Source organism: Lupinus angustifolius, chromosome LG10 (genome assembly GCF_001865875.1).
Source record: "Lupinus angustifolius cultivar Tanjil chromosome LG10, LupAngTanjil_v1.0, whole genome shotgun sequence".
NCBI lineage: Eukaryota > Viridiplantae > Streptophyta > Magnoliopsida > Fabales > Fabaceae > Lupinus > Lupinus angustifolius.
In genome coordinates, this window is record NC_032018.1 from 3,183,452 (window position 1) to 3,199,136 (window position 15,685).

The 15,685-nt window shown below is 32.1% G+C and overlaps 3 protein-coding genes and 1 long non-coding RNA gene across 6 annotated transcripts in view; 2 read left to right on the plus strand and 2 right to left on the minus strand.

The window, feature by feature from the left end:
• The window catches only part of LOC109358213, a 19,683-nt gene extending 16,436 nt beyond the window's left edge, over positions 1-3,247 (minus strand). The window contains exon 1 of the long non-coding RNA XR_002108929.1: positions 3,236-3,247. This is a non-coding gene — a long non-coding RNA (uncharacterized LOC109358213). The remainder of the gene's footprint in view (positions 1-3,235) is intronic.
• Positions 1,462-3,075, plus strand: LOC109358212. Its single transcript, XM_019602313.1, has 2 exons — positions 1,462-2,600; positions 2,686-3,075. Exons 1-2 carry the CDS (start codon positions 2,394-2,396, stop codon positions 2,938-2,940), a joined length of 462 nt encoding a protein of 153 aa, XP_019457858.1. The 5' UTR covers positions 1,462-2,393; the 3' UTR covers positions 2,941-3,075.
• On the plus strand, positions 6,787-11,464 carry LOC109358673 (WD repeat-containing protein 24 homolog). 3 transcript variants are annotated; one of them, XM_019603045.1, is made up of 6 exons: positions 6,787-7,480; positions 9,415-9,573; positions 9,981-10,079; positions 10,217-10,363; positions 10,519-10,697; positions 10,941-11,464. In XM_019603045.1, the coding sequence occupies exons 1-5, from the start codon at positions 6,923-6,925 to the stop codon at positions 10,663-10,665; spliced, it is 1,110 nt and encodes a 369-aa protein (XP_019458590.1). In that variant the 5' UTR covers positions 6,787-6,922; the 3' UTR covers positions 10,666-10,697; positions 10,941-11,464. The 3 variants fall into 3 exon arrangements, with proteins under 3 accessions (XP_019458590.1, XP_019458589.1, XP_019458591.1); XM_019603044.1 differs by lacking the exon at positions 10,941-11,464 and having other exon boundaries at positions 10,519-10,858; XM_019603046.1 differs by lacking the exons at positions 9,415-9,573; positions 10,941-11,464 and having other exon boundaries at positions 6,788-7,480; positions 10,519-10,858.
• LOC109357922 lies at positions 11,784-14,007 on the minus strand. The gene is made up of 3 exons (XM_019601977.1): positions 12,895-14,007; positions 12,471-12,651; positions 11,784-12,440 (listed from the first exon to the last, which is right to left on the minus strand). The coding sequence occupies exons 1-3, from the start codon at positions 13,893-13,895 to the stop codon at positions 11,784-11,786; spliced, it is 1,839 nt and encodes a 612-aa protein (XP_019457522.1). The 5' UTR covers positions 13,896-14,007.

Here is a 15,685-nt window from a genome sequence, read left to right on the forward strand (position 1 = left end):
AAAAAACTTTGATGAGGTGAAAAAGTACAATTATTCTTAGATTAATGGTAAACATTAAATTATATAGATAGATTAATGTAAAGAAATAATTTGAATGTGAAAAATGATTTCAATTTCATCTAATGTTCAATGACTATTACTTTTTAACATAACAAAACATAGATGTTGTAAACACTCAATTTTAGTGGGGTAGCGACATGAACCAATCACTAATTAATATTAAATTATTATTAGCATATAAAATATATAATATATAAAAAGTAGGAAGAGAGAGTTTTTTTTATTATATTGTTAATAGATTATATCAATCAAAACATCTTATATTAGCCTTGATTTTCATTTAAAGATTACCGATTAAAACTGATCGATTTTCATTTAAAATTATACCTTTTTTTTGAAAAATAACTTATTTTTTTTATCTAAATGATTTTCTGCAAAATCAAATACATAATCATTACTTTTGTTTATATTTATAAAACATGATATACTATCATGTCACACAATTTATTTTAACAAATAATTTAAATAAAATATTTATCACATGCATTGTATTACACTCTCAAGAACTACACAATCTTTCATTTATTATTAAGTACTGAGACATATCTCACTTCAGACAACTTAAAATTTAAAGGAAAAAGTGTATATAATTCCCTTAAACTTTATACCTTTTATAAATAGGAATTACCAACTTTAATTTCATCTCAGTAAAGCCTTAAACTTCTCTAACTCATAAAATAGCTTATTCTGTTAAATATATGTTAACTTATTTAACAGTGAAATCTGACCCTTAATTTTCTTTAATCTACATAGTTGATTTATTTAAAACATAATAACAAAATGGCAGGAAAAGACCATTCTTCTTCCATTCTCCTCAAAGAGAAAATCAAACAATAAATCTCATATTTAATGATCAGAAAGATAATATATTTTCCATTAATATTCAACTTCAACCCTCCTATTTAACTCCACCACTAAATTCCACGTGAGTAGAAAATAAATCACAAATTACCATTTCAATTCCTTCATTTTTTCATTTTTATCAATTTTCATAATTTTATTATCAACTAAACTACACACCCCCATTTAACCATTTTAATTCACCTTTGTGAGGTTAAAAAACTTGTTTTTTTGCAGCTGATTGCCACAAAGTTGAAAGTTTGTTTCACCGAATCTATCTTCAACAAATCTTCAATTTGGTGGTTCCTCAAGGTTATGGCAAAAATACATCATCGCAAGGTCTCTCAGATTGATTGTATTAGGTATCCTACATGTGAATAAGGTTTGTATTTTGTATCAATAATTTGGATTTACATTTACAAATTGAGGATTAAAATTTAAATATGGAATCAATATTTAAATTTAGGAATTAATATATTAATTTAGATATATTGTTTTATGTTATCACTGATGCATGTTTTAAATTTTATTTTTAGCAAGCTATCTTATTGATGTTCCCATTGAGGTTCAGAGAATTGATTGTGAGTCGGATGATCCAAATTATGTGGAAGGTGATGACACCAACAGTAAAGAGTTAGAAGAGTTTATTGATAGTTTAGGCGATGAAGAAGATGACATATATGACACTATAAGTGATACACATTTACTTAAAGAAATAAATAGTTGGGTGTATAAAAATCATGCAAGCAACCATGGTATTTTTACAATCAGGCCAAATAGTAAAGATATTGAACAATTGTCTGACTATGATAATACTAATGAGTTGTTGAGCATTGATGGGAGTGATAGCTCAGATAATGAACTCAAGCCAAAATGACATGAGTTTAATGAGAAAACTGACTTACATGAGTATGTAGAGCTTATGAAGGGGATGAAATTTGACACTAATGTCACATTTAGAAGCTCTTATTGAGTGGACCATCAAAAGAGGTTATGATATTAAGTATACACATAATGACAAAAGTAGAGTCACTGCTATATGCAAGAATAGATGTGGTTGGAGGATTCATGCTTCTCTCATACAAGATGAGTCATGTTTCCAAATTAAGAGCTTCAACCCACTACATGAATGCGGAAGGCATTATCAGAACAAAAGGGTCACAGCAAAATGGGTTGCTAGTAAATACTTAGAAAACTTTAGAGATTCACCTAATTGAGAGTCTAGCAGTTTGAAATCTGTTGTACAAAGGGATCATAAGGTAATTATATCAATTCGTAAAGCATATCGTGCTAAGACTATTGCTTTGAAAATCATAGAGGGTGATGAAGGCAAACAATTTGGCAAGTTAAGGAGATATGCTACCTCTATTATAGAGGCCAATGTTGGCAGCACAATAAAGATAAGATTAGAAAACCAACATTTTCAAAGGTTGTATATGTGCATTGATGCATTTAGAAAAGGATTTTTAGCTGAGTGAAGAAAATTGATAGGGATGGATGGGTGTCATTTGAAAACTAAGTTTAAGGGGCAATTGTTATGTGCTATTGGTAGAGATGTCAATGATAATATATTCCCTATTGCTTGGGCAGTTGTTGAGATAGAAAACAAAGAGTCTTGGAGATGGTTCCTAACATTGCTTCTTGAAGACATTGTCAACATTAGAGATATGAGCTGGACTTTAATATCCGACAGACAAAAGGTAAATTTCATTATTCATTTCATACAATTAAATCCTAATTGACACGGTAAAGAATTATTTTGTATTGTTTACTTGTTTGGTGCAGGGATTAGTTGAGGTGTTCAAGGATATCAATGTTGATCATAGATTTTGTGTTAGGCATATGCATAACAATTTTAAGAATGTTGGCTTTAAAGGAAAAACATTAAAGGACTTGATGTGGAATGCTGCAAGAGCGTACAGAGAGTCAGAACATATCCATTATATGGAGGAGATTAAAAAAGTTGATGCAAAGACTTATGAATGGTTAAAAAGGGAGGAACAAAAACATTGGTACATGTATGCTAAATTCACAAGTTGAATTGTTGATATTTTTAAGAATGGGTGGTCATCTCACCTTAATTAATATTATAATATGTATTGTTAGTATAAAATTTGGTGTTTCTATTTAATTAATAGTTTGTTGGTGAGTAAATCTCTCCTCATTTAAGGTGTAACTCTGGTACTGTGATTTGGTATTTCATTGATTTTTCAGTGTAATGGCTTATTTTGTATTCTGATCTTTTTTATTTTGTTTAGTGCAATGACTTATGTTTGGTTATAATACATACCATTTGTGATGTAGATATGCTCTCAACCCTCAATTGAAATGCAACATGTTGTTGAATAATATTTCTGAGACATTCAACTCATATATAAAGGAGGCAAGAGACAGGTCTATCATTATTATGTTGGAGATGATTCGCATAAAATTAATGAAGAAATTTCATGTATCTTATAATCAATCAATATGTCCAAGGATACAACAAAAGTTAGAAGTCTCCAAAAAAGAGGCGATGAATTGTATAGTACATGTTGAAGGGCATAGAACATTTGAGGTTAGTCACTGTGTTGATGGAAATAAGGTAGTTGACCTTATAAAGAGAACATGTACATGCATTAAGTGGCAGGTGAATAGAATCCCATGTGGTCATGTTGTGGCTGCAGTATTTGAACAAAGGGAAATACCATAGAAGTTTGTGGATAATATTTTCTTTAAAGAATCTTTTTTGAAAGCATATGATATGCATATTCATCCTATTCTAGGGGAAGAAGATTGGTCTGACTATAACTTTAATGAGATATTACTTCCAAATGTGCAGATTACACCAGGTAGACCAAAAAAGAAAAGAATTAGAGAAGAGAGGGAACCTTCTAATCCACATAGGATCAACAAGAAATGCACTAAAATGAGGTGTACCAATTGCAACAAGGAAGGGCACAATTATAAAACATGCAAATGGCCCTTTAATCCAAATAGAAAGGTTTACAAAAGGCCATTGAAGTCTGGTCAACCAAAAATGATGTTAAGAAATGATAAGTAGTTTTGTTGAATTTTATTTTTTCTGTGTGGGATCCCAATATTTTTTGAAAGGAGTAGTTCTTTTTGTTTTTTGGACACATGGTTAGTTTCTGAATGTAATGACTCAATTTAATGGATGATATTATGCAATTTCATTTCTGGTTAATGTTTTGTTGTGAGATGAATATTTTGACATTGATGAAACATATATTATTCAGAACAAAAATTTGAAACAATGTATGTGATAAAAGTGATGCTCTATATTTAGAATTAACCAATTGATAACTACTTTTTATTATGAATCAATTTGAGTGATCTATATTTAGAATTAACCAATTGATAACTACTCTTTACTTTGAGTGAGAGAAAACATTCCATGATTTTAGTTTTTTGCACTAATTGTGGAAATGATTGTTTAAAGTATAGTGAAAGAAGTAATTACTAAATAACATGAGAAAAAATGTGGGGGAGTGAGAGGACGGTGAATGAATGAAATATTAAATTAAAGGTCAATATTAAAGAAAATTAGAGGTTAGATTTCACTGTCAAATAAAAATAAATTAACAAAGATTTAATAGAAGAAGTTATTCATGAGTTAGAGAAGTTCAAGGCTTAATTAGGATGAAATTAAAGTTGATGGTTCCTATTTGCAAAATGTGTAAAGTTTAAGGGAGTTGTATACACTTTTCCCAAATTTGACGGTATAAGTACAGTGCATTTATCATATTATTGCACGATTCAATATTTTTGTTGAATATTATTTGTACTAATTATTGCGATTAGTATTGTTCATACAAGCATGATTGGGTATTTTTCCAGAAAATATATTTTGTAATAAAAGGAATGACACACATGGACCTTGAAGACAAAAGAAATGAATACATATTCTCAAAATTGCTAGATAATTGATAAATATTGATTGATTATAGAAAAATACTCCAAAATTAAAAAAATGTAATGCATAGATCCTTAATTTTTACTCGACCCCAATTTTGAGCTACATGATCATCATGTAGGATCCACCATAAACCAAAAAATTAATCAAATAGAAGTTAAATAACATGAAATCCACCAATCTTTAAAAGTCAACATATAGGTCCTAGTTCTACGTCCTCTGTGGAAGTTTGTTAATTGATGGTCTATAAAGTTAAGGTGGACATCGGTGGAAAAGGATAAACACATGTTTATGGTGGTAATTCAATTTCTCACTAAATGTTATCAATTCATATATTTTTTTTTGGCTTTTAACTATGACCGACACGAAGCATTGGTCCTACTTCTCAACTTAGGGTTTGTATATGAGTCGACTTATATAGGGAAATGTATGGAAAATGGAAGCTTGACAACCATTTTACGAACATATTTTATAACTCACAAACATACTCTTCATGATGTGAAGGAGTTTTAGAATGATCTAATTTGAAACATATTATTTGATTTTGTTAAACTCAACTTTTAAATTTATTTACTTATTTCTAATCCTAAAAAATATCAAAATAGAATGATTTTAATCCCTCGAGAGAATTGAAAAAATGTAAATAGAATTTAAATAAAGACTAAACTCAGAATTATTATTTTTACACTCAGAATTGAAAAAATGTAGATTGGCGATTTGAGTTAATTCGGCAACACTTTCGGCCCAATGGCCACCATAATCTTATGAATAATCTAAAGTAGAGTTTAGTGTGCATGAACATAATACTTGTATATACTAGTATATTTAGTAATGATTAGAATTTTTCCCTAATTAATTAAGGCCATACCGAAACCAAGGCACTTTCTGTTTACCAAAATACATTAATTGTCACTTTCTGGTACTAAGCATACAAGATTAGTAGAAAATAGTTATCCATGTGGTTAGTCATGTGATAACAATAGAACTTAACAAATGATAATGTAAACTCATACCAAAAGTATAATCAGAAGTGTTAATTATAGTGTGTGAGAAAGTTGTTCAATTTATATTATAAGGAATGTAAAGTTGATGATAATATATGCAAATATATAATTAACAGTGTTTTTTGGGTACTGCACCATGGTAAGTAGGTAACAATAACTATAGCATTTGATTCATGAAAATTACATCAAGGTTCCTTTACATTGAAGATACCCCACATGATAATTGATAACAACTATTTCTATAGAAAGCTGGCAAGTAAATGATGGGGCTGCTATTATAATCCCAAAGCACTCATAATTTTTTACCTTGTGATTTCTCTGCAGGGGACCATTTTCAAATGGTGTCTATTCTAACATCTGAAATCTAAATCTCTCTATCATTTTAGCTTATTATATATGTTATTATTATTTATTATATCACCTTTGTTCCTTTGCCCTCTTTTGCATTCTACACTCCATGGACAATGAGAAAGGGAGGGGTTTCTAACTTTTCTTTTGATATGTAGCATCAGTTTGGCTTAAAAAGCACAAAAAGAACCAAAGTCACAGATTCCAGAGCCTCATTCATTGATTGGATAGCATATGTCCATAATTTCAGCAACAGCCCCACCTAACAACCCCAGAAGGAAAGCAACCCCACATTTCAACATTCATTAATTCAAATCTCAGCAAAAAAAGAGAGGATAAAGAGTACTACTAATCATAGTTATAGTTAAAAGTTATATTTCTTGAACATCAACTTTTGAGTATTTTTATTTCTTTTTTTTTACTTATTAAGTTACATTTATCTTCTTCATATACACATTTCAAAATCACAAAATATCTCTCACTTGCTTTTATTTTCTTTGTGCATATGTATTCCATGTTTTGATTATGCATAAAAAATGAAATAAGCCTAAGAAGCAAGCTTAATTATAATTAGATAAAATTAAGTACATCTAAGGTAACATAAGAATATATAAGACAAGGTGGTTATCACTTATCACATGCAAAATCCACTCTCTGCAATCTACAAAAGCAGTTCCATTCCATTCTAATCCTAGATGCTGTTTCATTCATCTCTATTCTTTCTCTTCTTAAGTCTGAGAACAGTTACTTAACCATGCCTTTTGTCACAGAACACATGAAGTGGAGAAAACACAGAAACAGGTTGAGCCACGCCATTTCAGAAACTGATCCAAACCCACAAGTATCTTCCATAATCCAATCCACACGTTGCAAATCCACCATTTCCTCTCTCCTCCTCTCTACTTTCTCCAACAACACCTCCAATGAAACCAAACATAAGAAGAAAAAGAGTAACAACAACAACAACAACAACAAAAATAGCAACTTTTCTGCAACAACCTTGAGGGGCCTTGGTTGCAAGGCCAGTGCATCAAAGCATGTGTCAGTTCCTGCAGTGATTAGATCCTCAGCTGATTGGCAAGAGAAGAAGAAGAAGAAGAGTAGAAAGAAGAAGCAGAGAAGAAACAGCGACAAGAACAGTAGCAATGGTTCTTCTTCTTCTTCTGCTGCTGCTACATGTGTGGATTTTCAGGATGTTTGGTGTGGCCCTGGAATTGGATTCTCAGTTGATGCTACTGTTGCCTCCTCTGTGGATAGGAAAACTGTGTTTTCAAGAGGGAATCTTGATGTGGAGATAATTACACAAAGGGAGGTACTCTATCTTCTTTTTCCATACTTACTCTTTATTCTTTAATTACTTAATTAGGAGCCTAAATCTGTTGAAAACTTGCCTATATTTTTTCAATTATAAATTCCTCAATGTCTTAGTTTGGACTTTGGATTATCTGTTAAAAATACTGTTAAATTTCAATAATCTATTATATGTAAAATTAATTATTATAATGTCAAGAATTAAATATACGAGGAGAGTCCAACCTAAAATATTAGTCTACTAGATAAGAGAGTCTCATAATTTAAGTATTATATAGAGTTTGTGGTTTGGATCATCTCCATTACCATGTAGCAAAAATTCAAATTCAAATTTTAACTTGTTTTTAATAAAATATCTTATAATTTATGTTTCCCTTACAATCTAGTAGTGCATGATCAAATATATGAGAATAGTTGAATTCTAATTTGTTATGTTACCCAATATGAAACTTTTAGTATTGTCACATATTTAAGGGTCGATATCTATAATGACTTTCATTTTAATGATATTTATTAAATGGTAATCATTTTTACTTAATAAACTAATCTTTTGAGTTTGGTTCTAGTCATATGTCTTATTATAAAACCTATTACATAATCATTTATGTTTGCTAAAAAATATTTATTAAAGATAATATACTTTGTTTGGGTTCTGTGGAAAGAATACTATTTTTATAAATTTAAAGAATAAAGGTACGAAGTTGTTTGTGCAGATTAATAATATTTACTGAGGATTAAATTAACTTACGATAATCAACGGATGTTGGTTTAAGTGGTATATGTTTGATTCCTTTTAAAAAGGTCTTGAATTTGAGTCTTGTGGATGAAAAAATATCGCTAGAAGAGTCAGTATCATATACATGTAGATATTCCCGACTTGGACAAAATAGACTCAATAAACAAAAAAAGATTACCTTATGGTTATGTTGCACATATAGAGTTTACATTTTGAGTAAACAATGTATGCACCAAAAGTGTATGAGTTTTATATACTTACATTATCCACTATTGATATTTAATTATGATTGACTTTACAAAAAAAAATAATCAAAATAAATGGTGGATAATGAAGTAATATTTACACTATCATGTTAGACCCTCTTACATTTTATATGTGAATCTGTCATCTTCATAACCGGTAAGAATTAATTGATTAACTTCTCATGTCCTGTTCACAAATCACAACAGCATTAGGAAATTGACCAGTAGCTTTCATTATTGAACTTCGAAAATGCATTTTCATTAAATAACGAAGACACAATTAATTGTGCTACATGTATTGTGTCAAGTCCCTGTTGAAATATGCATAGACTATTTATTGCAAAATAAAGCAAAACAATATTGTGTGTATGTATTTGGCCCCAAAGAAGTCTTTGTTCAATATCATCCATGACTCCTATTTTTTTCTGCCACTTTCTTCGCGTGCACGCCTTCCATTTCCTAGTTACAAACGCATGGGAGAGGTTCTTGATTGGTTTATTTACTGTTGACTCCTCGAGCAAGCCAATAATCCAATAACATATCATTGATAATTGAAGTGAACAAGTGCACTCATTATAGATTTATATCACTTATATATATTGTTAGTTGTATTGTGTGTATATATAGTGCATAAAAAGTTTATGCTAAAAATACAAATAAAGTAATAAAGTGTAATAATATCTATGCCCTGTTATTGTACAAACTTATTCATTATCTGTTTATATTAATGATGTATTAAATATAAATGGTAGATGATGTAATGACTTAAACTCATACATTATGGGTGTACATGTTTTTTCTCCTGTATATATAGTGCATAACAGTAACATAGACATGTGAATGATTAGTTGCAATCTTTGTTTCATTTGTGTTAAGTTTCGTCATTGTTTTGGTTTCTAGTTGCTTGAACATGTGGTCTAACTAACTCTGCTTCATAAATTAATATATTAGCAGCGTCCATCTTTTTTGGGAAGGAACACTGTAAACACAGAAAGCATATCAGTTCTGGATGATTATTCTGACATATTTACACCTCACCCTGATTTAGAGTCTTTTGCCACTTCTAGATACTATCGTCATGTTCCACATCCTTCCTCTTATGGTCTTTCTGAGGTTGGTTTATATGCTCTAATACTCTACTTGTTGTGGACTTGGGTCAGTGATTGATTTATAGAAACTGTTAGGGTCTGTTTGTGAGTTGGGTTTTAGAGGAAAAAATAAGACTTTGGAGCCATCTGACTAGTGTATTTCATTCCCCTGCAAAACTCAACTCGGAAATAGACCCTTAAGATATAAACATTGGTCAGTCAGTTAGTTAGTAGAGACTAGAGTGGATCATTCAGAGAATTGGAGCTTGGGAGAACAGAACTATTGCTCAGATATAATTGACTAATCGAGGCTTGTAAAGAGAGCATACACATGCATATCTTGATAATTGTGCTATAAATAAATCAAGTCTTGGCTTAGATCTTATTGTTTTCATGAGCTAATATATCTTGATTGTTGTTGGAACTTTGAAGATAATGATACTTCAAAGAAGACTCTTAATGGGGGAACGTTACAATTCACTTGACCAATTTGGAGACTGGAGACTTGATATTGATAACATGTCCTATGAAGTGAGTTCTTTCTCCACTTAAGCTGTCTAATAATTTTATTTTGTAATAGTTATATCCCAAAGCTACTAATATACTATTTGGTTACATGAATCTTCATTTTATATTTGTCTAATACATAGTTTGTGATTGTTTGACAGCAATTACTTGAGCTGGGTGAGAAAATTGGTTATGTGAACACTGGACTTAAAGAAGATGAGATGGTACTCAACATAAAGAGAATTAAGCTTGCAATTTCAAATGGTGCATCAAAGAATCAAATAGACAAAAAGTGCACCATTTGTCAGGTGAGTTTGTAAAATTAAATATAGCTTCAGACTTAAAAGTTCATCTAATATCTCATTACTTGTCACTTACTTTATATGCATAATGCTTTGTAATCTTTTTAAAATGTGCTTGAATGATTTAAGATAGTGTTCATGTTTCTTGCTTGTATGTATAGGAGGAATATGAAGGGGGTGAAGAGCTGGGGAGGCTAAACTGTGAACACAGCTATCACTTTCAGTGTATAAAACAATGGCTTGTGCATAAAAACTTCTGCCCAGTATGCAAGCAAGAAGTCGTGGTTCGACACATGCCTAAGTCCTAATGTTTTTCCTCTTATATTTAAATTTGTGTATAGCTTTTCATATGCAATAGAAGCAAAAATATTCATGCATTGCTGTTCAAGTAATCTTTTTTGTTTTGTTTTTGGGATGTCATTATGGAATTGGATGAAATGAGATTGTTGACATTTTCTACTATCGAAGTAATACAACAACAAACCAAGCCCTATTCCAAAAGATTAAAGATCATTCATTAAATGAAAGTTTTGAACATTCAAAAGATTGATAGGAAAGTTTACTGAGTTGTTTCTGATATTTTGATTTGTCTTTATAATCATTGTGATTTCTCTTATAACTATTGCTGGATTTTAACAAATAAACCTCTAGCAAAAGTGGGGAAAGGACAAACAGATAAAAACTAGCCCAAATTGTGATACTGGTGCAAGTTACAAATCTTGTCTAAGTGGTGATGTACACTCGTATCAGAATGAAGTTAAAGTCAATTTTTGGGTCAAGCATGAACCCCTTTCCCACAAATAAAAGTTTTTTTAAGAAATCAGACTAAGTGGTGACCACAATCATCTTTATATTGGCATCTATTACAGAACAAGTGTTGCTATGCTAATATAGTTTTCTTTGACATTCCCTCTTCTTTTTGGCTTAATGGTGTTTCATCAAATTCAGTTTATGGACCTATATTCATTTATGTAGTCAAACTACTTCTGGGTACTAATTGAACAGGGAATATCAGATTATTTACTTAATCAAAACCTAGGTCATGCTAAAAAAAGGACAAGGTGTATATGAACTGTCTGAAATCTGATGTAGGATTTGTCAATAAGACAAAACAAACTTGTCTGTCAAATGACTCAAGTCTGCAAAAATATAATAAAGTTTAGAACTAATAGCAATAATAAAAAGGCCCTCATAAATTTAAGGTCAACAACTTGCCTTATTCAACTGAATTACTGAAATAACCAGAAATGCTACATTTGCAATGTGATTCATTTTCATATAGATAATAAAAATAAAGAAACTATGTTGATATTTTAAACTAGTAAATAAGGCTCCACATGTTTATCATTAAAGAATGAAAGCATAGTCCAATTAACCCCCCACAATATGCCTCCTCCAAAATTGCTCATTTTTTCTCCTACTTGATCTATACCTGCTGTGAAGTTCTATTTGGCTGCTGCTGAATAATGTCAGCAGGAAATTGTTTTGAAGCATCAGATAATGTCGCAGCAGCTGCTGCCGGCATCATAGATTGGTACTGAGGAGGCAATGGAGCAGTAGTTTGCTGTTGTGTGTAGTATGCTTGGTCTTGCACATTGCCACCATATTCATAACCATAATTTGTCGCAACTGAGGGAGCTACAGCAATAGGCTGTTGTGTATGATGGTGGACTTGAGGCATAGCAACATACTGTTGCTGAAATTGATTGGATGACATTTGAACAAATGCAGGATTTGAACCATCCTTGTATGCTGTTGTAGTAACTGACTTAGTTGGGTATATAGGTGGAGTGCCATCTTTGTATGCTGTTGTGGCAGCAACACTTTGGTGGGGTATTAGAGACCTACCTGAGGCTACCACATTAGGGTCACCTATATTGGATTGCAATGCCATGTTGTATGGTTGTGTAGGTCCAACAGGCATTACATAAACCGGGTATTGCTGCTGACCAATGGGGTGGTGAAGTTGTTGCTGTGATGGTTGGGCATAAACTTGGTAGTAAGATGACATTGGCATTTGCCCTGTGGCTGTAGGGTGCTGGATGTAGTGGCTGCTGGCATGGACAAATTGTTGTTGTTGTTGTTGTTGTTGTTGTTGTTGTTGTTGTTGTTGCTGATTTTGATCCATTTGTGGGGGTAATGTGTAACCAGAATCCTGAACTTGTTCCCTTTGTAGTATTGGTATGTGATCAGGTATTTCACTCTTAGCTTTGTTGTCTATCTGTGCAACTTGGACTTGTTCTTGATAGTAAACAGCATTGGAGAAAGAATTTATAGATGCAACACTACCATCACTGCAAATATTAAACCAAAATCAGTAATTTTAAAAGAGTCACTATCATCACCAACTAAAAAGGCAACATTTTGATTTTTTTGTTTCCGGAAAATATTAACCACACATAATAATTTTAAAACACATTCTCATTGCCTACATTCAAAATTGTAAGAATAAAATATACTGACGAACATTCATCTAAAACAAAAACAAATAAGTAATATGGTAATATCAAAAGAATCACACAGAAAAAGATAGATACCTTGCAACTGAATCCGGAGAAGGAAAACTCAAACCACCATTAGTCCTTGGTTGCACAAGCTGCAATGGTAAAGGAGGTTTCCGAAACCCAACATGTGCACCTTGATCTGATCTTTCATCATCAGAGACACCCCTATTCATATTTTCACTAGTAGTCACCATAGCTGCTGGGATTGTAGGCATAGCCACAGCAGAAGAAACAACAACATACCCTTCATCCTGCTGAATTCTACTAGTAGTAAAACCATTTTCATCAACCCGAACCCGGATCGGAGGCAGAGTTTTAGCCATTGAAGGAGAAGAACCATTTGATAAAATGTTCTCCACATCATGCAAATTCTTAACCTTGTTATTGTTATCAACCTGAGCCTGAGTCTCCAAGTTGTTGCTTGAAGCACTAGGAGTAACAGTAACACTAACACCATCAAGATTCACAAAGCTATCCACTACAGCAGATTCTGACACTACTCTTGATAAGATCCCTGAATTGTTCAATGCATCAACGAACCACGTCTCCGATTTTGAGTCATCAAGGAGTGATCCCATTGAAACTGTGGCCTCTGGTTTACTGAAGAACAAAAACACCCTGAGTCGCGAAGTTGAAGGTTTCAATGCAGAAGCAGATAATGCTGCAATTCGATCATACTCTTCGATCATGTTGTCAAGGTCTTCATCATTTGTGACAGTGATGAGATTATCAAGGTCCTCATTGGGTAGCTGGTATTTGAGGCTAAAGGGTCTTCCATGAAGAATTGTATGCGAGAGGCGCGTGTAGAGTTCTTTCAAAGAGGAAAGTCTATCCACCACAACGATTCTGGTTTCGCCACCAATGTAACAAAGTGACTTGTCATGAGGGCGTGGCATTATATGGCCGCCGTAGCTGCACATGAGACGGAGCTTGCCACCAGGTACAGGTGGCAGAACCTCATCATTCCACGGTGAAGGTTCGGCCGCAGAGTCAAGTGCTGATGGTGGCAATGCAGGTGGAAGTGATGGATCCATTAGAATGAGAACAGAGTAAAAACAGAGGAAGTTGATGATAGTGTTATATGTTTATGTGTAAGTTGGACTTGTTCATTTTTTAATGGCTCTATTTAATTAGTGAATAGGAACCAAAATGGAATACATAATTGGCAAATAGGAGGAAGAGTCACTTACAACTTGTTTGGAGCTGTATTTACTACCAATCCAGCTTTTGCTTAAGTATTCAATCACAAGTTTCAATGATCAAAAGATGTGAAAATAATATAAAAATTCAGCCACAGATTCAAAGTAGTAAAGTAACACAACAATTGTATTTAGGTGATATATAATTGCTTTTTCTATCAATCTTTATGATTAGTTTTAAAAAAAAAGATGAGTTACATAAAGCCTTGGCTCACTTGAAAATGTGATACAATTAATTTACATGCAGGCATGGTAAAATTTCTAATAAATAAAGGAAGCAGTAAAGGTAAAAGCATTTCACATAGCTCCATGAGTAATAAAATATGTCACCTTGTACCCTTTACTTAATATTGCTTCTCTGTATTATTCCATTGTAAAGGGATTAAACTAAGCACAAGCACATGCTGGTTATTGGTACTTGTGCATGCATACATTGTAATTTACAGCTTGAATAAGCTGATTATAAACCAATCTACCTTATTATCAAGTTTTTGACTTTTTGTCCTTTTGAGTTGGCTTGCTTAAGAATAACACAATCCAAGGAGCAACCATAGGAGAGTAACGTGGTCAACATAAAACAAGGATTCTTATTAGCTCAAGTGCTTCATTATTTTTATTTGTTTAAGTATTACTAGTACATCATTAGAGATTATAAAAAAATCACATTCAATTCTAAATTCTCGTGTTCATGGGTCGTAGTGCTTGAATTTAGTTATAAGAGTGTTTAGGTTTCAACCAAATATGTTTCTCAGATCCAAATTCAATAATTTGCAGTAGTGCTTTTGATCGATTTATATAATTTATTATTTGAATATCAACTTTTAAGTATTGTATTTGATATCATATATTTTTATCTTTTATCTCATATACACGTATTTTAAAAGTATCTCAAAAAAATTATAATAAAAAACATCATTTGATAATTGAAACCCTATTTTGATGTTCATAAAACATATTCCTTTATATATTTGGAAAAACAGATTAATGTATAAGTTATAGCCTAAAGTCTGTAATCATTCCTTTAAACCTTTTGTTTGGTGTACACTCATTCTTTATTAACTTTCAAAGGTGTCATACCTTACTCTATGTTTCTGGATGTGCTCATTTGATCTACGTTTTTGAAAGAGGTTTTGTGGTATGGTGACCCTCCTCAATCAAATCTATGATTACTCTTGGGACTTGTGTTTTCACTCTGATAGGGAGAGGAGAAAAATGAATTTGATTTGGTGTGTTGGGGACCATAACCTTCCTTATGCTATAGGGTTCTCATTATCCCCTATGGGTTAACCTGATGGGTATCCATCCATTAAGCCTATATCCGTTATCAGCTTTTAGAAATCTAAGGGGTGTAACCCCGGAAATAAATAGTTGATGTCATTGTATCAAATATATGATGTTCACCTTAATTAGAAATTATAAATTTCTAATAATCTCCCACTTGGGCTTCATATCTTCCTGAAACAATTATATCACATGTTCTTTAGGCGCGCATTCGTATGCTATTTACATTTAGACTTCTCCTTAATACAATCTGGTCCATTTCATAGATCAAATATGGAACCACCGTAACTTTCATCACATTTAAGTGTGACTCGACCACGATGATCACCATATTAATATACTTA